Source organism: Lobosporangium transversale (assembly GCF_002105155.1).
Source record: "Lobosporangium transversale strain NRRL 3116 chromosome Unknown BCR41scaffold_11, whole genome shotgun sequence".
Classification (NCBI taxonomy): Eukaryota; Fungi; Mortierellomycota; class Mortierellomycetes; order Mortierellales; family Mortierellaceae; genus Lobosporangium; species Lobosporangium transversale.
In genome coordinates, this window is record NW_019028989.1 from 442,317 (window position 1) to 462,392 (window position 20,076).

Genomic DNA, 20,076 nt, shown 5'->3' on the forward strand with positions numbered 1-20,076 from the left:
CGCATAACAGTTATTCAACGTCAAAGCCACTGACCTCTTCCGTCGCTCGGCGTGCAAATAGAGGACAGCGAGCCAAGCTTGCAAGTAGCGAACGACATCGGATTTAGAGTTGCTATTCAATACAATTCAATTTTCGCTTGAGTCTATTCAATCAATTTAAAAAATATAAGGTATCGTGACCAAATGAAACGGGCTATACTAGACAACATGACAATATATCGCCAATTTCATTTGGTCATGATACCTTATATTTTTAATGTAAAAACGATGATTGAATTGTTCTGGTGGCATTTCACTACGTGACGGACTTGCAACAATACTCGCAACAAGCGAGCCAATTGGCTGCCAATACACTCGAAAGTATTCAAAAAATATAAGGTATCATGACCAAATGAAACGGGCTATACTTGACCGTGTATCCAAGACGACATTGTCCTTCCATGATTTATATGTACTATGGCAACCAACAATAACAACGGCAGCATCAGTATGTTTTTTTGTGCATGCTCCACTCCACCATCGAGGAACAATATGACACATTCTTTTTTGGTTGGGCTGCCACACATGCTTTAATGTATGTATATAATCTGTTTGCTTTAAGTGAATTAAAGCAATGAGGAGATGTGTACAAAGCAAGGAATCGGAATAGCCTTCAATTTGTAAAGCAGTGAAGCATTTGTTGATATGTACCAATTGTTTGATATTTATATTAATATCGGTGTACAAAGAACCATGTCGTACTTTATGAAGAAAACACGCATGTTCAAAAACAGAGCCAGCAGTTTCATTTTTGTTGAGTGTTGAATATAAAGTCGGTTATTTGCCATGTATTAACCGCTGGACACTCTTCTTTCCTCCTCCTTCTGTCCCATCTTTCCTTCTCTTGTCCTTCACTGTCCCTCAAGTGAACCTTCCCTCGTCCATCCTCACTCCCAAGCCTAAAATCCCAAAAGAGAGATCCACATTCCTCCTTTATTTCCAATTCGTTAGCTCACGTCTTCACCCCCTCAACGACTCTATTTTACCCTTCTCTTTTTATTTGTTGACCTATACCCCTCCCTATCATGACTTCTTCTAAAGAATCTCTTAATGAAAAGGAACTCCCTTACACTGACGCCGAGACCGAATATAAAAGTATCAGTGATGACAACAGCTACAGTAAAGAGCGTAGCAACAATCATGCTATTGATGATTATGCCGTGAACGACCATGAGTCCTTCCAGGATTATGAATACGATTCTCCACAGAAGCCTATCCGCAAACCATTCTATCGCCGTAAAAAAGTTATAGTTTGCTGTACCGTGGGTACAGTCATCTTTTTAGCGGTCTTCATCCCTCTGTTACTTTTTGTGATTCTGCCCAAGATTGCACAATCGTTGTTGAATTCATCCTCAATGGAGATCAAACAGCTAAACATGACCAATCCTGGAGAGACTAGCTTGACAGTCTCGGTGGCAGCTCAAGTCGGAGGGATTCCAAAGATCTTCTCTGCAGAGATGGAGTTTACAGAACAAGTCTTGGTTCATTGGCAAGGCAAGGTCATTGGTTCCATGAGTCTGGATCCTGTCCATGTCAAGGGTGGAAAAGGCGATATTTTGCAGGCGACTGGATTCTCAATCGAAGACAAGGATGCTTTTGAAGCTTTTGTAAAAGATATGGTAAGCGGCGATCGTATAGTGTTTTTTTTTTTTTTTTTTTTTTTTTTGTATTCGCTTATAGGAACAACCTTTGTATTCATGCTGGGATAAAGAAATGCTATGATGGTGTGATGTTGAATGGGATGTGGGTTCAGGATGGATTGGGCGTCTACCTCATATTAAGAAGAGAGGCTTCCCCAATGCTGCCACATTTTAACGTTGTGGCTCTCAAATATTGTACATGTTTGTATTGAAATATTCCCTTGAAGTTATATGTGTGCGTTTGATGCATTTGCCAATCAATTCAAATGCCCTTCTTCCATGTGTCTGGCACATGAAAGAGGCGCGCCACATCTCCTTTCAGTTCTTTTGTCAGCTCTCCTTGTAACTCTTTTACTATGACCGCCCTTTCTTTAAGGTTACGAAACAAATGTTTTGAGACATTCAGAAAAAGCAAGAGAGATTTGGCTCATGGCTCTTAAAATGTCTTCCTTGCTCTCAATGGTATCCATCAGCGCTGTTTGAATTCTATGCCGAAGAAGAAAAGAAGGCGCACTGAACATTGTGGAGAGAGTATGATTGAAAAAAAAAAAAAAAAAAAAAAAATACACTTTAAGCAATGTTTATATTGTATTTTTGTAATATACAAAATCTTAAACTGATAATAGTAGGCAAACCAATGATAATGGGACTATTTTATGATGGCGCATGATGATGTGGAGATGCCAGAGCGGAGAATCTTGGGTGTGGCCCCTGCTTTGTGGAGTAAATTTTTGACTGAAAACAGTTGATCTTCTCGCTTCAAAAGTATTGACAACGCGATGTGATGCGCATTTTTTTTTCTTCCGTATTCATATCATTAGATGGCTTCTGATGGCTTCGCATGGACACTGACCAGCAAGGCTACTCTTAAAACCCTTGGTCGGTCAATCAAAGATCTCGAGGTTAATAAGGTCCTGAATATGAATGGTAATGATGGATGATGCATGCAATGCTGTATTTCATTTGCTTGTACTCTGTATGTTTTTCTATTTCATAATTTACATAATCTGTACACTTGATCGTACTCCGATCATTTGGATAAATGCGATTATCCCAACAAAAAGAACCGAGCTATGCAGCATCAATTCGCACACTTTTAAATTAACTCTATTGCTTTACTCTTTCATTCCAGGTTTGAGCAGTTTCTCCAACATCAAAATCCTCAAATTTGATTTGCCATCTGATGCACCTGAAGGAGCCTTGATCGCCATCTCGGCCTCCATTGCCAATCCTTCACCTATTGGCATGACTTTGGGAACGATCACTCTCGACATGAACTTCAAAAGTGCGTATTTGGGTCGCGTTGTAGCCAAGAATGTCACTTTGATCGGAGGACAGCCTATGATCCTCAACTTGGAGGGAACTCTCTTGAGACAAACAGATCCGGTTCATCTTGAGGAGCTGTCCTTGCTGATGTCCAACTATCTTGGTGGTATTGTTACGCCAGCCACAGCTCAAGGTGTCTCTGTCTTCCCTGATGGAGTGAATGAAGTGACATGGTTGACGTCGGCCATTTTGGCCACAAAGATGACTGTCCCACTTGTGGCTCCAGAGCCATTGAATGTCATTCAGGGTCTGAATATCGAGGATATGGGCTTATTCGTCCGGCCTGAGAACCCCTGGGCGCCTACTGCCAACTCCAACTCTGTTTCGGCTGTCTTTAAATTGCCTTTTAATATCTCTCTCAATATTACGGAGCTCGCAAACGCTACCATGACTTTGATTTACAAGGGAACTCCTTTGGCCGACTTGACGGCCGCTGTTTGGAACCAGACTTCATCCGATATGAAAAACAACAAGATTGTCTTTACGTTGCCCCCATCGCCCTTGGCTGTAAAGGATGATGCCCATGAGGCTTTTCAAGCATTTTTAGTAGATGTAGTGCAGAATACGGATACAGGATTCGACATCAAGGGCAGTGCTGACTCTGTGGCGAGCACGCCTCTGGGTGTTGTTCGTCTCAAGGTCCCTTTCGCTTCTACTGTTGCCTTGAAGGGTATTGGCTTTGCGACTATCCCCCCCACAATTTCCAATGTCACAGTCATTAGTGGATCCACAGAGTATGTTACACTGTTAGCAAATGTAGGTATCGACAATCCCTCCATTTTCACGGTCGATGCTGGACAAGTGAACCTAAAGATCAGCGGAACTGCAGGAGGCCTGAGTGGGCTCATGGGAGATGTCATTATCTCCAACCTCAAGTTCGGACCAGGTCTGAATAACTTGATTTCAGAGGTTCGCTTCCATCCTTCTGATCCAGCTTTCCGCGACATGTTCTTTTCTCATTTTGTGGCGGGTGCGACGTTTGACTGTGTAATTACAGGAGATGCTCAGTCGACCGCCATTACTTCGATGACACCGGTAATGGAGGTTCTTTCCATGAAAACTAAAGTCCCCGGCATAATTCCTGCACCTCGGTTGATCGTCAGTGGCAATGGCGCTCCTTCGCTTGGAAGTGTACTCGGAAACCGTCAGATCCCTCTGACAGTCTCTGTTTTGAACCCTCTGTTGACCTCGCTGTCCCTTAACGACATTAAGGCTCAGGTCTTTTGGCGGGAAAACTTTTTTGGGGCGATTGCATCCAAGGATTCGTTCTCCATCCCTGTAGGGGGTACGCTTCCATCACCTTCACTGATTCTCCAAGCGCCAACTGATTTCGCTTTTGGCATATTCATGGTCACGACGTTCTTGCCTGCTAACCTTGGGGTCTTGTCGGGCGCTATCGTAAATGTGGACATGACTTCGAATATTGGTGTCACTGTTGGAGGGCCAGCCAGTGTAGGATATTCTTCCACAATCAGCTATAACCAGACTGCTGTGCCAGCATTTCTCAAACTCGACTGGAGTTTTGGAAGCAATCTCCGACGTCGCGCTGAAGAGATTGGCACATCTCTCCCATCGGCCGAGCCTTCAGTTGAGAATCAATTAGAATATTTGCAGTGGTTAAAGGATGCATTATTTGCAGCCTATCCTGAGGAGGCCAAGCGCTACATGGAGGAGTTGAACAAGTAGAAATGACAATGCAAAAACCTAATAAAGCACCAGTATAGAGATCAGCATTGACCATTTCCAACCGACTTTGAATTTTTTCTTTATTTGATGTTTGCACGAGTTGCAGCTATTTGCCCTTTTTTTTTTTTTTTTTTTTTTTTTTTTTTCAAGATCCCTCCTCTGAACGCAAACACACTTCCAACTCAGGACGCACGGCCCGATACTTTATCATAATGGAATCGATTTTTGGTCCCAGATCGATAGTAACCTTCTTCAGACGGCTCATTTTGTCTAACCCATCAGTAAATCCAGAGGCAGTCAAGAGGTCATCATCATGTTGACAACCTTCGAGAACGAGCCATTCCAGTTTTGGAAGGCCATTTCCTAAGGTTTTCATGACTCTATCGGACAAGATCCATCGACTCAATAACGATAGCCTCTTTAATTGTGGTGCATAAACAATCTTCTCAAGGTAATCTGCACGAGGTGGAGAATAAGGATGTAGTGTCAAGTACAGTTCCGTCAAGCGGGGACAATATTTTAAGGACTCGAGATCGAACCAGGTCGCTAGCTCACCACGGAGACTCAATACTGTCAACCGATGGAGTGGCCATGACCATCCGAATCGAATGTCTAGGCCTGTAGCCAAAAGACCATCTGCATTCGATGGTGCAGGGACTACGGGTGGAAGTTTGAGTGCGACAGCAGTGAGCTCCTCAAGAGTATCTTGGAAAGCATAGACACAGTCTTCGACCAGCTGTTTAATTGTTGCAGGGTGATTTGATGATAGGCGAAGACATCTCAATTTTGGCAGCAAAGAGAAACCATTGGCCTTATAGCAAGCCGCAGCCCATGCAAATGCTGTGGGGGATTTAACTCCGATCTGAAGTGTTGTGAGGTTTGTGCACTGTTTGATTAGATCAAGTGAAGAATCTTCATGAACATTGATTGACTGTTTTTGAGCACTCATAGGAGATAGTATCGCAGTTCCAGTTCCAGTTCCAGTTCCAGTTCCAGTTCCAGTCATAGCAGATTTTTCTGTACTGCTTGAACTTGTGATAGTGTGAGGCTGTGGTCGTTGCTGCGGTACATAATTCAAGTCAAACAAGAGCTCCTTGAGCCCATCCTTATTTTGGATTTCGAACGTGTCTAGTTCTTTAGCGGCTTCTTTATACCTAGACAGATCAAGGACTCTCGGGTGCTTGATCTCTCGCACGATCCGATGTAGACTGGGCTTATGCATCACCCTCACATCATCAGGCCCTGCCAACTTGATCTCTTGAATGGTCCCATAGCGTTGTGAGTGCTCTTGAAGAAAATCGACCGTGAGGTCCAAGTTGAAATGCCAGGTGATACCATAAAGTTCCAGCCGGACTAGACTTGCAAGTTTGGGACCGATAGCCGCCAAGATCATAAGGCGTTGCACGGGCAAGGATAGGGTACGGATGTGTTCCGGGGAGTGAAGCAAGAAATTGGTCTCGATTACATTACGGGTGAATAAAGTGATAGTCGGGCGAACTTGTGGAAAATTAACGGTGGTGGTAGGCTGTTGGCTTGGTTTATCTGTCGAGGTCGAGAAGGAAGTTGATCGCATTGATGGTAATGATTGTGGTGGTGAATACCTCTGGATGTTTGGAAACAAAATAGGAAAGGTACTGGAGAGATTCATGCGCAGATAATGATGGCGATACGCTGAAAGATAATCCACCAGCGGATGTTTCAGAGACTCATGAAATGCTTCAAATCGAGGACAAATAGGTGGTAGATCGACCCAGAACGAGCTTTTATCCCAATAGCCATGACCACCATTATCATTATTCTCTCTCTGTTGGTTAATGTCGTCATCGTTCTTCCTGATGTAGTAGTTTTTGTTTTTCTCATAGTTTATATCTTTGCTGAATAGGTTGTTGAATCTGTACACGTCGCAACAATTCATTAACAGAAAGAGCAAGGATGCATGTCGCTTTGTCCGTTCTTGAGGGAGCCAACGGAGATTGGATTCTAGCAGGTCAAAGGGGGCTGCATAGAGAAGAGGCATAGCAATCCGAAAGAACGCTTTCGAGACGAGAATTAAGTTGTGGAGTGCCGAGAGGTCATTTGAGAGATATTCAAAGATGCCTTGAATGCACTCTTCTGGAAGTTGAGGACCACATGCTGACTGATGTGAGGTTTGTTCGAGAGGAGAAGATAATGAAGAAGTGGCTGAGGAGGATAAAGGAAGAGAGGATGACAAGTGAGGATGAGGTTGGGAAAGAGGGGAACAGGAAGTAGTTGAAGGCTTTGTTTGTGGGTCGTTAGAGGACAACAAGTTCAATTGCATCCAGATGAAAATAGGAACACTTGAGATTATCAAGTGTGAGAAAAAAAGAAAAAAAACGTAAAGGAAAGGAAAGGAAAGGAGAGGTTTACTCTGGAGATTATGATCAAGAAAAAGGTGAGGATGAAAAAGAAAAAAGAGAGGAAATAGTTGTGGTTGCGTTTTATACATTTTATTACAAGTCATGCATGGACCGCAGTCAATGTGGCTGCACTCTGCGCCCCATTCATTCGAGTTCGAGATTCGAGATTAGATGAAATATCCATAAATGTTTAATGTCTTTAAGGATTCCAGTCAAACGTTGTGGATGGGATTGATCTTGATCAGGTAGGGTAAGAAGGAGTGATATGAGGCTGAGTACCAGTGCAAGGTACATGTACATGAACATGGTATCCAGGAAAGGGATCGATTGATTCGTCAATGGCATCGAGTCCTCAGTGCACAACCCTCCCAGGGATACTAACCATATCCAGGTACCACATGAAAACCTTAAGTGATTGATTTGAATCCTAGAACTCTAGAAACACTTATCGAATGGATTTGATTGCAACTGTGTCGTGTAAATTTCGGAAGAGGGGAAAAAAGTTACATCGTCTCTGTTCTGTCTATGGTCTGTTCTGTTACTCTGTTGCTCTGTTATTGTACAAGAGTGATTGACCATCAACCTCTCATCTTTTTCATCTCAATTCATCAAGCTCTCCATTTCTCCATTTCCTCTTTCTCTTTTCCTCTCCTCTTTTCTCCTTCGCTCCTATTCGTCTCTTTTGTATTTATTAGTTTTATAATTATAACACTCCTTTCCTCCCTTGCGACCGTTTTATTATCTGTTTGCTGATGCTTACACGGCAACCAACAGAACCACATCCTTATCATTGTCAACCTCATCCTCATCAAACTTTGACCATCAACCTCATTGACACCAACATTCTTTTTTTTACCTAAAGAACATTCTGCATCATCTCTATTTTTTTTTTTTTTTTTTTTTTACTTTTTATTTCTTATTTTTTTGTTTTCATTTTTTTTTTTTTTTTTTGTTCCTCTTGCGGATGCCTCCTCCACACTCTGGTCCCACAACCAAGCCTTTTTGGTCACGATCGGCGTGGTACCTTGCTGCACGACTGACTCGCTCAATGTCATCACGACTCATCATCTTTTTTGTCATCATTGTCATTGCTCTCTTCTCCTTCTCATCTGTCCTCTTTTCAGGATCATCATCTAATGATATCTACTATCCAGGTAAACGATGAATGAGCTTCATCAGCATTCAATCTGTATTACACATTACACATTGCCACATTGCTCATCAGCCTTCGTTTGAGCACTTGCAAACATCTTATTCTTTTTTCAAGAAGAACGCCCAACGACTGTTCCACGATTGTTATTATATCGATTGTTGTTATTATATCAATTTCTCCTGCACATGATTGGTTAGATCGCTCATAACCTTTGTTTACCGTTGACATTTTAGATTTATCGACCGAGGCCTCGAATGAGGACCTGGGATTTAATCCTGATCCGCTCGCTCTGCTGGAACAGAGGCGGCCAATGCGACACAGCTACCAAGAACTCTATCGCTTGCCTTCAAAGTTTATGCTCAATGAGGATGGGACCGCTTCAGTCACTGTCGTCATCAATCCTCTAGACTTTGGTGACAATCTTACACAACAGATCCGTGCTTTATTAACCCAAGTAGACCAACCGCAGGCGGTATGGATCGCTGTCGCTGAGGATCAGGATATCACAGCAGTCGAAGAAATCTTGTCAACATTCAATGATGCTGAGTCTAGAGAAACTGAAGACATTGAGGGAGAACATGATGGAAACGAAGAAGAGGAAGAGGAAGAAGAAGAAGAAGAAGAAAGTGAGCGAAATCATCGCGTCAAGATGCGTGTTTATACAAAAAATGATCCTTGGTGGAGTGTCGCACGGCAGGCTTCTTCTGAATTCTTTCTTCTCTTGGAAAACGGCGTCATCCCTGGGACAAATTACCTTGGCACCTTACTCCGCCTAGCCCACACTCCAGAGTATTCGCGTTCACTCCTTGGAAGCCATGGTGCTGTACTGTTGGCGCCGCCTGATGAAACATTGGATGTCGATACAGATATCAGGTGTCTTCCAACAAAGGACAGTCAGGGACGAGTGCGGGCAACAGAAGCGGTGGACGTCCTCACAGACATCTGGTTTGGTAGGACAGAGGCTCTGGAACTTCTTAGTCTTGAGCCATGGGCCTCTTCTGGAAAGGCACCACTCAGCATCTATCTCAGCACCCTTCTTCGATACTATGGATCCATTCAGTCAATTGTAGTCGCTAACGATCCTAGGAACCTGGCGACTTGGGGCGATATGAGAAAAAAGGACCATCCACCTACCTTCTGCACCAATATTAAGCAGCTATATCGTGAGAGCATGGTCTGGCATTCCTGGATGGAGCGTGGCAAGGCCCTTGTTTCTCAGCATGAAAAACTTGCTGTAGTAGTCGTCTTTTTATCCAGTCAGGATGAGGCAAGGTTGCTCAAGGATCTCATCTGTCGCTGGAGCATCTCACCAGACATTTCAATCCATGTAGCTGTGGCAGGATCAGCACGAGGACTTGGACGCAAGGACCTGGCCCGTCTATTGCCTTCACAGGGTTGTCATGTTGGTATTTATGATCTCCGACTTGCCCGTTTATCTTTGAAGCCAACTGCAATAGAATCAGCAAGGTTAGCAGCGGATGCTTCAGTCAATGCTTTCCATCTCATCAACTCGCTTCGGCCTAGGATCATTTTTTATCTTCAGGATCCAGATTCGGTTTTTTCGCAGGGATTACAAATTGCTCAAGCCCGAGCCAAGGTCCCAGCCATTGCTCTGAAACCTGAAGACATTGAACATGTTCACTGGCTGACTGATCTTCCAATCCAGGCCCTTGAGAGTAATATATTTTTGAGATGACTGAATAGCTTTCTTTATTTTAGCTTTTTTGTCCCCCCCTAATTACTAATAACTATTAGCATTTTTTTTTTTTTTTTTTTTTTTTCTCTGTACCCTAACCTATAGACTGGAACACGCCTCAAGTTAAACTAGTGGTCATTACGAATAATCGCCCTGGATCATGCATTCGACTCTTAAGATCACTGTCTCACGCCCACTATCTGAACGACGAAGTGTCTTTGACACTCAACATGGATGCGGAGGCTGACCGTGTGACACTTCAGATGGCTGGATCCTTCCAATGGGAGTTTGGCGAAAAATTCATGAGGCATCGAGTCCGTAGAGGTGGATTGATGTTGGCGGTGGTAGAGGCATGGTACCCACAAGGGAATGATGAGTATGCAGTTTTGTTGGAAGATGATGTGGAAGTGTCGCCGTTGTTCTATGTGTGGATTAAGTACAACATCCTCAAATATCGATATTCACCTGACAGTTCCCTATACCAGCGTATGTTTGGAGTTAGTATGTATTCTCAAAAGTTTGTAGAGACTCATCTTTCAGGACGTGCGCCCTTCAACCCAGAGGACATTTTCATTGAGACCCCAGAGTATGAGTTGAGGACGCCGTTCTTGCTTCAACTTCCATGCAGTTGGGGTGCGGTTTACTTTCCTGAACATTGGAGAGAGTTTCACGAGTATGTGGCGGATCGTCTGTTGGATATTGAATGGAACAAGACTAGTCTTCAATCGGTCCAGATTCCAAACTCGAGGACGAATCGTTGGTCCAACTCTTGGAAAAAACTTTTTATCGAAATGATCTACATGCGCGGCTATGTAATGCTTTATCCCAACTTTTTCAACTTTACATCTTTCTCGACTAACCATCTGGAATGGGGCACTCACACGAAGCAGCAGAGGAACAGCGCAGGAACGTTCTTGGTCCCGCTGATGACGGACAGTGAGAGATTGCTGGACGACCTTCCGAACCGTCGATTACCAGATTGGGACTCGCTACCTGTACTAGATCTTTGGGCCAACTTGGCGACGAGCGCAGAGTTGATTAAGAGAGGCAGAGCATTACAGGAGCAAATCAACCCATGCTTACTGAGGAATAGTAAGAATGAAGTCATTTGGGAAGGTCAGGAGAAAGAACTCAAGTGTGCAAAGACCCTACCATATTATTCCACTCATACGACACCAACGCCCAAAGCTACGGCTGCACCAGCCATTGAAACTCTATCAATCTCTGCAATTGAGAAAGATGGACAACAACAAGACCCATCCGGGGTCTCTAGCGACGAGACAGCATCCGATATACCTGCTTATTCTTCACCTACACCAGTTCCTTCTGTTGACGATCAGAACGATGATGTGGATAGCGTACCCGCACCTAGCCAACGGAACCTGGCTGTTCCTACACCGACTATGCCTCTAATGTAATGCCTTCTAATGACTTTTTTTTTTCCCCTCTATTAAAAAGGGACCACTCCTCTAGTACTCTAAATGAGCTCCCGTCTTCTTTATTTACTTTAGTCCCTTTCCCAATCAGTTTTGATTTCCTCACATTCATCAAAGTTAGACTTTTTTTTTTTTTTTTTTTTTTTTCTTTTTATTTAAAGTATATTTATATTTTTCTGTACATTTAGTAGGAGAATAAATTGACCCGTCATGTGTCAGATCGGGATCAAAAAGCAGTCCTGAGCTTGTTTATTCATAAAACCAAAATGGTTAACTTTTTTTTTTTTTTTTTTTTTTTTGGAACTTTACACTTCATCCACTTTACTTTGTTCTCGCTTCCTCAAATTATACACTTTCGACACTTCAGGGCAAAAGTTGAAGAAAAAAAAAAAAAAAAAAAAGACGTCAATTTCAGGGACGAATTAGTTATAACACTCAGGAGGAAATCCAGTAAAACAAAAACGACAAACTAAACAGACAAAACAGTACCTGGGATCTGAATCCATTTTGTTGGCCACCATGAACATGAACCCAGCGTCACAGATGACCCAGCAAGCAGCCCAGCCTGGCGGTGCAACTTCTCAGCAAGTTGCTCTCTTCAACTCAGTCTTCCGTGAGAACTGCCCCTTCAAGTTTGTCTTTGGTGGTATCACAGGTATGTGTTTTATTTCCTCTCTTCTTATATATCGGTGAAGAAAGACAAAGGGAGCATGTCAACAGGGAGAGGGGCAGGGGTCAGGACTCTTTGGCCATTCAGCTTTACTCCATTGAGGCATTCATAAGGATATGCTAGACTCTCATTCTTTGAAGAGATTTTGAAAATGATTATCTTTAAAAGTATTAATAATAATAATATTATTATTTTTTCCTCCTTTTTCCTTTTAATACTTCAATTGCTGTAGGTTTTGCTTTGGGAGGGGTGTTTGGAATTGTCATGTCGTCGTTTGAATTTTCAGGACCACAACTGACACCTCAGTTACAGGAACTCTCGACCAGGGAGCAAATGAGGATTATGTTGAAGGACATGGGTAATCGATCGTACTCCTCTGCAAAGAACTTTGCTGTCGTTGCTGCGATCTTTTCATCCAGTGAATGTTTCATTGAAGGAGTAAGACAACCTGTCTTATTTGCTTGTTATTTGCTTGCTATTTGCTTGATTGCTTTCTCTTCATGTTTTTATATGTTTGTACTATTTCCGCTTTGTCCAATATTTTCTCATATTGCCCTTTTTTTTTTTTTTTTTTTTTTTTTTCTGTTTTGAAATGTTTTTAGTACCGAGCCAAGAATGATCTATATAATGGAGCAGCAGCAGGATGTTTCACAGGAGGCGTATTGGCTGCAAAGGGTGGTGTCAGGGCTTCTGCGTTCGGATGTGCAGGTTTTGCTGCATTCTCAACGGCGATTGATTACTGGATGAGGCATTCAGAATAAGGAGAAGAGGGTATCCGCAAAGTTCTTTGATTTTTTTTTTTTTTTTTTTTTTTTAATTATATATTACTATTATAGTTTTTTGCATACAGCTCCTCACCTCCGTATTACTCTTTCTTTCTTTCTTTCTTTCATTATTATTTTTTTTATTTTTTTTTTTTTTATCAACAGTTGTATTTTTATGATATTTACATATCAGCTTTTTATTATTATTTCTTTTTTCCTTATAGACTTGTTAAAAAAAAAAAAAAAAAAAAAAAAAAAAAAAAATTAAAGAAATATATGAGAATTTACATCACCCATGCCAACATAAATCAGAAAAGAGATTTTGTATGTCCATCTAGTAGTTTTCAGATGCAGAGAGACAAAGGAGAATAGAGCTGATTTTTTATTTTTTTTATTTATATATTTTTATTTTTTATAACTTTGAGGGAACACAAGTGTGGTCTTGGGTCTCTGTTTTAACTCAGAGACGATGGACGTTACGGAGGAAGACTGAGCGATGATGAGAGAAAGTATCGACTGAGTATTTGCCGTGGTAATTGCCCATGCCTGATTGACCAACTCCACCAAAGGGTAAATTAGGATCTAAGTTGAAGGGAAAAATATATATAAGTTTTGATGATCAATAAAGAGATCTCAAAAGAGATTAGATTATTACAAATGTTGGTGCCAACATTAACTTACTGAAGTATTGGGATCCGAGATCATTGGCAGTCACGGAACCAGAGCGAGTTTCGGTCAAGACTATTTTGCAACGTCGCGTTAAATACATTTAAAATATATACATGTAGTGTCAGTATAAAAAAAAAAAAAAAAGCCAAGGTAAAGAAGAGTTTTTTTTTTTTTTTTTTTTTTTTTTTTACCTCGATCAATCTGTTCTCGCTTGTCTGTGAAGATGTAGAGGGCTAAAGGATGCTCAATAGAGTTGACGATGTCGATGGCAGTGTCCAGGTTCTCACATGTGACGATGGGCAAGATTGGTCCAAAGATCTCGCTCTGCATGATATCGTCCTTTAGCGAGACATTGGTCACAATCGTGGGCTCCACAAACAGGCTGTCCACATCCGAATTGCCTCCAAAGACGATCTTGTTCTGACTCTGAACAGATTGAAGGACTTTCTGCAGGCGTTCATGTTGACGTCTGTTAATGATCCTTGGGTAGGATTCACAGGCCTTGATATCCTTACCAAACATATGGGTCCAGGTGTCGATCACCTGCTTGATGAGTTCCTCTTGAAGATGTTTAGGACAGAGGACATAGTCGGCCGTCAGACAGATCTGTCCACAATTGGCGACCTTCCAGCCAGCAATGGTTTGAGCAGCCTTGGCCAAGTCTGCGTGCTCGGTGATGATGACAGGGCATTTGCCCCCGAGTTCAAGGGTGACAGGGGTGAGGTGTTTGGCAGCAGCTTCCATGACGATCTTGGCTACCTGGGCACCACCGGTATAAAAGATGTGATCAAACCGTTGCTTGAGCATCAAGGAGGACTCTTCCACAGCGCCATTGATGATGTAGACCACCTCTGGATCCATGTATTTCCGCAAAAGCCGGGTCAATACCTTTGCGGTATTTTCAGAAACTTCTGAGGGCTTGATGACGCAGTTGTTTCCGGCAGCAAGGACACCGGCCAAAGGCTGCAATACAAGTCCCACGGCTGATTATTTTTTATTTTTTTATTTTTTTTTTAAAAAAAAAAAAAAAAAGAAAAATCAGTAAAGGATATTGAGGAGGATGGAAAAACAAGGGACAAGAGGTGCGGTAGCAAACAACAGTTGACTTATTCCCCTCTTATCAACCAACTTTTTCTTTTTTTTTTTTTTTTTTTTTTCTTATTTTTATTATTTTGCACTGACAATACTTACGATAGTTCCATGTACCAATCACTAGAATCGTGCCACTGTTAAATAAAAAGTAAAAAAAAAAAAAAAAAAAAAAAATTAGAAAACAAACGTAGCCAAGACAAGACAAGACAAGACAAGACAAGACAAGGTATGGCAAAGCAATAACAGGAAAGGGATGTCTTACAGGGGTGAAAGACGAATAAAGCAATCATCAGACTCCTTAAAGCCCTTTGCCTTTCTGTTTTGGGTCAATTCCTCAAGGTTATTGATGTAGTACTCGCAAGCTTCAATACAGCCTGAAACCTCAGTGTCCTTGGAGCGGTTCAGATCAGCCTTGATGGCATCCACTAATTCACCCTCGTTTTCTTTAAGCAAACGAAGCAATGCACGCACTTGAGGGAAAAAGAAAGTTTTTTTAATATTAATTACTTTTCCTTATTCTTTAATATACCAAGTACAAAAAAAAAAAAAAAAGAAAAAAAAAACTTTGTGCCCTTACATTGCTCCTTGCGAAACTCGAGAGATTGTGTACGATGGTTACGGAAATTCGATCGAGCACTCTCCACAATCTAAACAAGAACAGAACCAGGAAGAAGAAAATCCAGTTAATACCAATGTCATTGATATTACAAAGGGGGGGTTTTTTTTTTCTTTTTTTTTTTTTTACTAGTCCATCAAAAGTAAACTACTGTAATGAAGAATACCTTGGGGATGTCATTGAGAGGGGTATATTCCAAAGTAAGGGTCATGGTGAACGACGTAGGGTAAAGGATAGAAGAAAAAGAAGAAAGCTCTTTATGAGGACTTTAGAGGAATACGAAAGAAGAGAAGAGGGAAAAAAAAAAAAAAAAAAAAAAAAACTGTGGGAAATATTAGAAGAAATCCGCCTTTTTATATATGAACGAGATATATCCATATCATGCCCATGCTCCTGCTCACACATTGTGCAATCAAAGAGGAAATTTGTTACGAGGATTGGATATGCCTTCTTTTAGAATGTCTCCGAGTAAGGGATCTGTGCTCTTCGCTCTTTTTGGCTAGAACCTTTTCAAATTATAAATGAATTGGTTCAGGGTTTGACTGTAATGAGGATTGATCCCTGATCAAGAAGTTGTATTGTGTACAATGTATATCGTATGGATATATCTATATCATGTACATACACATGTACGTCTTGGATCTTGGCTCGTTTCTTCCACACCAACCGAGTCTAGCAACTGGCAAAGGTGTGTGATTGACTTGTTTAAGGCTAAATCGCCAGCACGTCCTCTGCTGTTCACCCTCTTCTGGTTACCCTTTTCAATCAAGAGGACTTTTTATCCACGTCTAGTTCTGACCCAAAAAGAGTGAACAGTAACATCCAACACTCTGCTCCCCCGGCATGTAGTGATGAAATGAAAGTAGATTATACTTCATTATATACACCATCCAGTGAAATCTCGCCCCCCCCACTCCTTGACCTGTAATGTGCTAAGATCTGGACTATAATAGAGTGAAGAGGAGAGGCTAAGCCTTTTTCTTGCGCAATGAATAAAAAAAAAAAAAAAGGGAACGCTTTATTTTTCGGCCCGGAGTTGTTTTTCAATCGACCGAAGCATTCGATCAGGTCTATAATTTTTTTTATTTTTATTTTTTTTTTTTTTTGCTTTTCTTTTCCCAATGAGGATGGAACTAACGTGCTTTGTCATGTTTGATTACTACATGTAGCTCACTTTATTTTTTTTTTTTCTTTTTTTTTCAAAAAAAAAAAAAAAAAAAAAAAAAAAAAGACAACAGATTAACGTAGATAAGATGATGAAATTAGCCGACGTCCGATTGGAAGCCCAATGCAAATAAGATAGAAATGAAAGAAAACGTACAGATTTAAGCATTCGTCCATTGGAACGATCGACATGGGGGGTTAATTTTTTCCAGTATCTGTTGCAACTGTTAATAAATATTTATCCACACATGCTTTTTTTTTATTTTATTTTTTTTTTTCCCTCTTTGCTCTCTTTTTTTACTCTTGGCATTAGGTAGTAGTAGTCGTGGTCGAGTTTAGTGCTCCTTCTTTTATGACGCTCTGTAAGGGGGGGAGGGGAGGAGGAACAGGTCGGAGAGTGAAACGCGAGAAATGAGAGGATAGTAAAGAGAATCTGAAGATAAAAGAGGTTGTCTCAGGAAAATCAATGAAAGAACTTTAAACAAAAAGATCGGCGATTTAATCATCTTGTCACCGTCATCATGATCGATCCACTGGATTCCACTTTTTCATTTTTTTTTTTTTTTATTTTTTTTAGATCAACTTCAAATATGGATGACGCGTGAGAAATAGGAAAGGAAGGAAGGAAGGAAGGAAGGAACAAGGCAAAGATTCTTCTTTTAATAGTGTCAGACTAATGAGGCGCGTTGCAGGAAAAAATGTTTAAATGACCCACTAGTTGTGTAGGAAACATGGGACCCAAACCCAATCTGTGTATAGAACATGTACAAACCGACACAGTCTCAGATAAAGCTCTGCCTCTCACGTTCATGCACGTTACGTGCATGTGCCGATTGACGGCATAGTTTCACAGATATATACGATATACATATATATATTTATACCACTGATAGATATAATACAATGGCTGCTAATGGGAATCTTTGTTTTTTTTTTATAGGTTGACAAGGTTGACTCTCTTAGCTAAGCCCAAACTAAAGCCTCATGACAAGAATAACAGGAATAACAAGGTTTTTTTTTTTTTTTTTTTTCTTAAATCGACTTTTGTGTTTGGTTTGTGGGACGAGGACGACGGCGTGTAAAGAGATTCTGCAGGGCACTCATACTGTACCAACAACAGGGGGAGGGAAACAGGCTATTGTTATTGAACAGAGGATAGAAAGAGAGTCACCTGTATAGGAATGTCAATGGATCACTTGGTTTTATTTTTAATTTTCAATAACAATGCTCAAAGTTCGTGTGAATGCATGGGCTCTTTAAACCGTCATGATTCGGCAGACGGCAGTTTATACAAGTTATACATGTTCATGTGCATGATATTAAAAAAAGAAAGACGGCGTTGTACAATTTCTTTTCTTTCCTCGATTACACTTTTTATCTTTCTCTCTCTCTTTCTCTCTCTCTTTCTCTCTCTCTTTCACTCTCACTCAAAATATATACCAACAAATCTTTCTCTCTCTCGAAATGCAGATGAAACATGACGACAGACTTCAGGACTTGAAACAAGTTCTCGAAAAGGCAAGGGTAGAATGTGGTGTTCCTGGCGTGAGTGTGGCCGTCCAACACAAAGGTCAGCTCATCTTTGCAGAGGGTCTTGGAATCCGAAATGAATCTAAAGAGCCTTTCCTTCCAGAGGTAATAACAATGACAACAATAACAACAATAACAACAAAAAAAGAAATGAAAAGAAATGAAAACGAGCCGTTTCTTTGGACCAATTTATCATGTTGATTAATTTTTCTTTCTTTCTTTCTTTTTTTTTTTTTTTTTTTTTTTTTTTTTTTTCCCTCCTAGACCTTGATGCCGATTGCATCTATTACAAAGGCATTTACTGCTGCGGCGATCGGAGAGTTGGTAGCAGAAGGAAAAATGGATTGGGAAAAGACACCTGTCTCGGCATATCTGCCAGAGTTTCAACTCCAGGACCCAGTCCTCACCTCCGAATTGACTATGACCGACTTGTTATCACACCGCACAGTAAGGAGAGAACATTATCTCTACTGAAGAAGAAAAACAAGAAAAACCTAAAGATACGAGGGATGTGATCGAGTGCTCTAATGTAAAAATGTCTTTGTTGTTTTGCCTCATTGCGAGTTCATCAGAGGATTCCAAATCTTGATATTGCATGGTATAGAACCAAGACACCAAGAAGAGAGTTGATCAAACGATTGAGGCATATCAAAATGAGCCCAAAATTGAACACGAAGATGAACTATAGCAACATCATGTATGCTGTCGCAGGAGAGGCTGCCGCGAACGTGAGTGGGATGACTCTGGAGCAATTGGTGGAAACCAAGGTGCTTCAACCACTTGGGTTGACCAACACTGGGTTTGGACAGCTGGAGATGAAGGCCAAGTCCGATAATTATGCTATGCCTTTCATGGCCGAATCATTTGAGGATGCTCAAAAGGGCAACTTCAAGATGGGATACCTCGATCCAATCTACATGGCGGATGCACCTGCTGGAGACATGTACTCCAATGTTTTGGATCTGCTTCAATGGGGTCGGACAATCCTGGACCAAGGTGAGCTTAAAGGTAAGCAGGTCCTGCACAAGGAGAATGTCAACGAACTGTTGACTGCAAAAACACTGGCCGATACCACCAGACGCTATCCCGAGTTCTCACCCGTATCTGCATACGGTATGGGCTGGTTCATTGATTCATACAAGGGCCATATTGTCTACCGTCATAGTAAGTTGAAAAAAAAGAAAAAAAAAAAAAAAAAAAAAAAAAGATTGCATCATTTATCTCTTGCATGTATTTTTTTTTTTGTTCAAGGGTGCGTCGCCAACATTAAGGAGGTGATATTACCACCCATTATGAAAATCTAGCTGGATCAGCACTTGGGTATGTTTCCAACTTGGTATTGTTTCCTGACGACGAGCTGGTCATTGCAATCTTTGCCAATGTCAACACGACGATGTTCCAGTCGATTGCTCCCTACTATATAGCGGATAAGCTCTTGGACCTGCCCGAGACCAAGGCCTGGCTCACAGATGTGGCTGTTGAACAAACCAAAAAACGTTATGAGTGGCTCGCAGAGGACGTCAGAGGCAAGATTCCAGAACGTCTCAAGAATAGGCCGGGGAGTCATAGGCTGGAGGATTGTATCGGCAAGTACACACATCCGGTGTATGGTGAAGTGTTTATCGAATTAGAGAGTGGTGATCACGTTGTGAGCAATGTCCAGATTGAAGGGGAGGGAACGAAGGTCGGCACAGCAAAGAGTTTGGTTTTCAAGATGAACGAGTTCAATGATAAGTTGGAGCATTACCATTATGACTCTTTCCGCGTCCAGCTTCAAGGGTTTGCATTAAGTTTGGGTTTTTTGGTGACATTTAGCACAGGGGCGGATGGAAAGGTGGATGGGTTCGACATTGTCCTCGCAAAGGAGAAGCAACACTTTTTGAAAGCGGACGAAAAGGCAGCGTAAAGGAACAGGCAAAGGAGTAAAGGAAATAAGCAAAGAAGCAAAGGAAATAAGCAAAGAAGTAGAAGGATGATGGAATACCCCGATTATTGTTGAGAGAAGGAACAGATGTAGAATAGTGAAGAAAGTGAATAAAATAAAATAAAATAAAATAAAATAAAAGGCCCGACATGTGTAGACTACGAGTCATGTAATATTTATTCCCATGCTTCATGCTCATGCCTATGCTCATACCAATGCTCATGCCTATGCTCATGCTACATGTTCCTGTGTGATGATAATGTTCCCGTGATGCAATAGAGACGTGAAATGTC

General features: G+C 41.4%; 6 protein-coding genes across 6 annotated transcripts; 4 read left to right on the top strand and 2 right to left on the bottom strand.

Annotated features, from left to right (window-relative positions):
- The first annotated feature begins 838 nt into the window (after window positions 1-838).
- BCR41DRAFT_420773 (hypothetical protein) lies at window positions 839-4,741 on the top strand. Its single transcript, XM_022029941.1, has 3 exons — window positions 839-1,658; window positions 2,501-2,606; window positions 2,812-4,741. The coding sequence occupies exons 1-3, from the start codon at window positions 1,065-1,067 to the stop codon at window positions 4,689-4,691; spliced, it is 2,580 nt and encodes an 859-aa protein (XP_021883103.1). The 5' UTR covers window positions 839-1,064; the 3' UTR covers window positions 4,692-4,741.
- A 95-nt stretch (window positions 4,742-4,836) lies between these two features.
- On the bottom strand, window positions 4,837-7,313 carry BCR41DRAFT_403806 (hypothetical protein; the record flags this gene model as incomplete). The annotated part of the gene is made up of 1 exon (XM_022029357.1): window positions 4,837-7,313. The coding sequence occupies exon 1, from the start codon at window positions 7,171-7,173 to the stop codon at window positions 4,837-4,839; it is 2,337 nt and encodes a 778-aa protein (XP_021883104.1). The 5' UTR covers window positions 7,174-7,313.
- A 2,098-nt stretch (window positions 7,314-9,411) lies between these two features.
- On the top strand, window positions 9,412-11,336 carry BCR41DRAFT_302897 (hypothetical protein; the record flags this gene model as incomplete). Its single annotated transcript, XM_022020690.1, has 2 exons — window positions 9,412-9,898; window positions 10,024-11,336. The coding sequence occupies 2 exons, from the start codon at window positions 9,412-9,414 to the stop codon at window positions 11,334-11,336; spliced, it is 1,800 nt and encodes a 599-aa protein (XP_021883105.1).
- Window positions 11,337-11,739: 403 nt separating this feature from the next.
- BCR41DRAFT_420776 (Tim17/Tim22/Tim23/Pmp24 family-domain-containing protein) lies at window positions 11,740-12,808 on the top strand. The gene is made up of 3 exons (XM_022029942.1): window positions 11,740-12,009; window positions 12,257-12,462; window positions 12,627-12,808. Exons 1-3 carry the CDS (start codon window positions 11,874-11,876, stop codon window positions 12,783-12,785), a joined length of 501 nt encoding a protein of 166 aa, XP_021883106.1. The 5' UTR covers window positions 11,740-11,873; the 3' UTR covers window positions 12,786-12,808.
- A 341-nt stretch (window positions 12,809-13,149) lies between these two features.
- BCR41DRAFT_350127 (aldehyde dehydrogenase) lies at window positions 13,150-15,473 on the bottom strand. Its single transcript, XM_022023608.1, has 7 exons — window positions 15,332-15,473; window positions 15,127-15,196; window positions 14,812-15,019; window positions 14,649-14,683; window positions 13,649-14,440; window positions 13,470-13,529; window positions 13,150-13,370 (listed from the first exon to the last, which is right to left on the bottom strand). The coding sequence occupies exons 1-7, from the start codon at window positions 15,374-15,376 to the stop codon at window positions 13,249-13,251; spliced, it is 1,332 nt and encodes a 443-aa protein (XP_021883107.1). The 5' UTR covers window positions 15,377-15,473; the 3' UTR covers window positions 13,150-13,248.
- A 2,320-nt stretch (window positions 15,474-17,793) lies between these two features.
- BCR41DRAFT_394621 (beta-lactamase/transpeptidase-like protein) lies at window positions 17,794-19,765 on the top strand (the record flags this gene model as incomplete). Its single annotated transcript, XM_022028659.1, has 4 exons — window positions 17,794-17,964; window positions 18,124-18,306; window positions 18,432-19,023; window positions 19,164-19,765. 4 exons carry the CDS (start codon window positions 17,794-17,796, stop codon window positions 19,763-19,765), a joined length of 1,548 nt encoding a protein of 515 aa, XP_021883108.1.
- Between the last annotated feature and the right edge of the window lie 311 nt (window positions 19,766-20,076).

Bases quoted from the DNA above. Each gene is read 5' to 3' on its own strand.
- BCR41DRAFT_420773 (XM_022029941.1), top strand. From the start codon at position 1,065: ATGACTTCTTCTAAAGAATCTCTTAATGAAAAGGAACTCCCTTACACT. The intron at 1,659-2,500 runs GTAAGCGGCGAT...TCATATCATTAG, and splicing joins AAGCTTTTGTAAAAGATATG to ATGGCTTCTGATGGCTTCGC. The intron at 2,607-2,811 runs GTAATGATGGAT...CTTTCATTCCAG, and splicing joins TAAGGTCCTGAATATGAATG to GTTTGAGCAGTTTCTCCAAC.
- BCR41DRAFT_350127 (XM_022023608.1), bottom strand. From the start codon at position 15,376: ATGACCCTTACTTTGGAATATACCCCTCTCAATGACATCCCCAAG. The intron at 14,441-14,648 runs GTAAGTATTGTC...AAAAATAATCAG, and splicing joins GATTGGTACATGGAACTATC to CCGTGGGACTTGTATTGCAG. The intron at 13,530-13,648 runs GTAAAAAAAAAA...GTTGCAAAATAG, and splicing joins GCGAGAACAGATTGATCGAG to TCTTGACCGAAACTCGCTCT.
- BCR41DRAFT_420776 (XM_022029942.1), top strand. From the start codon at position 11,874: ATGAACATGAACCCAGCGTCACAGATGACCCAGCAAGCAGCCCAGCCT. The intron at 12,010-12,256 runs GTATGTGTTTTA...CAATTGCTGTAG, and splicing joins TGTCTTTGGTGGTATCACAG to GTTTTGCTTTGGGAGGGGTG. The intron at 12,463-12,626 runs GTAAGACAACCT...AAATGTTTTTAG, and splicing joins GTGAATGTTTCATTGAAGGA to TACCGAGCCAAGAATGATCT.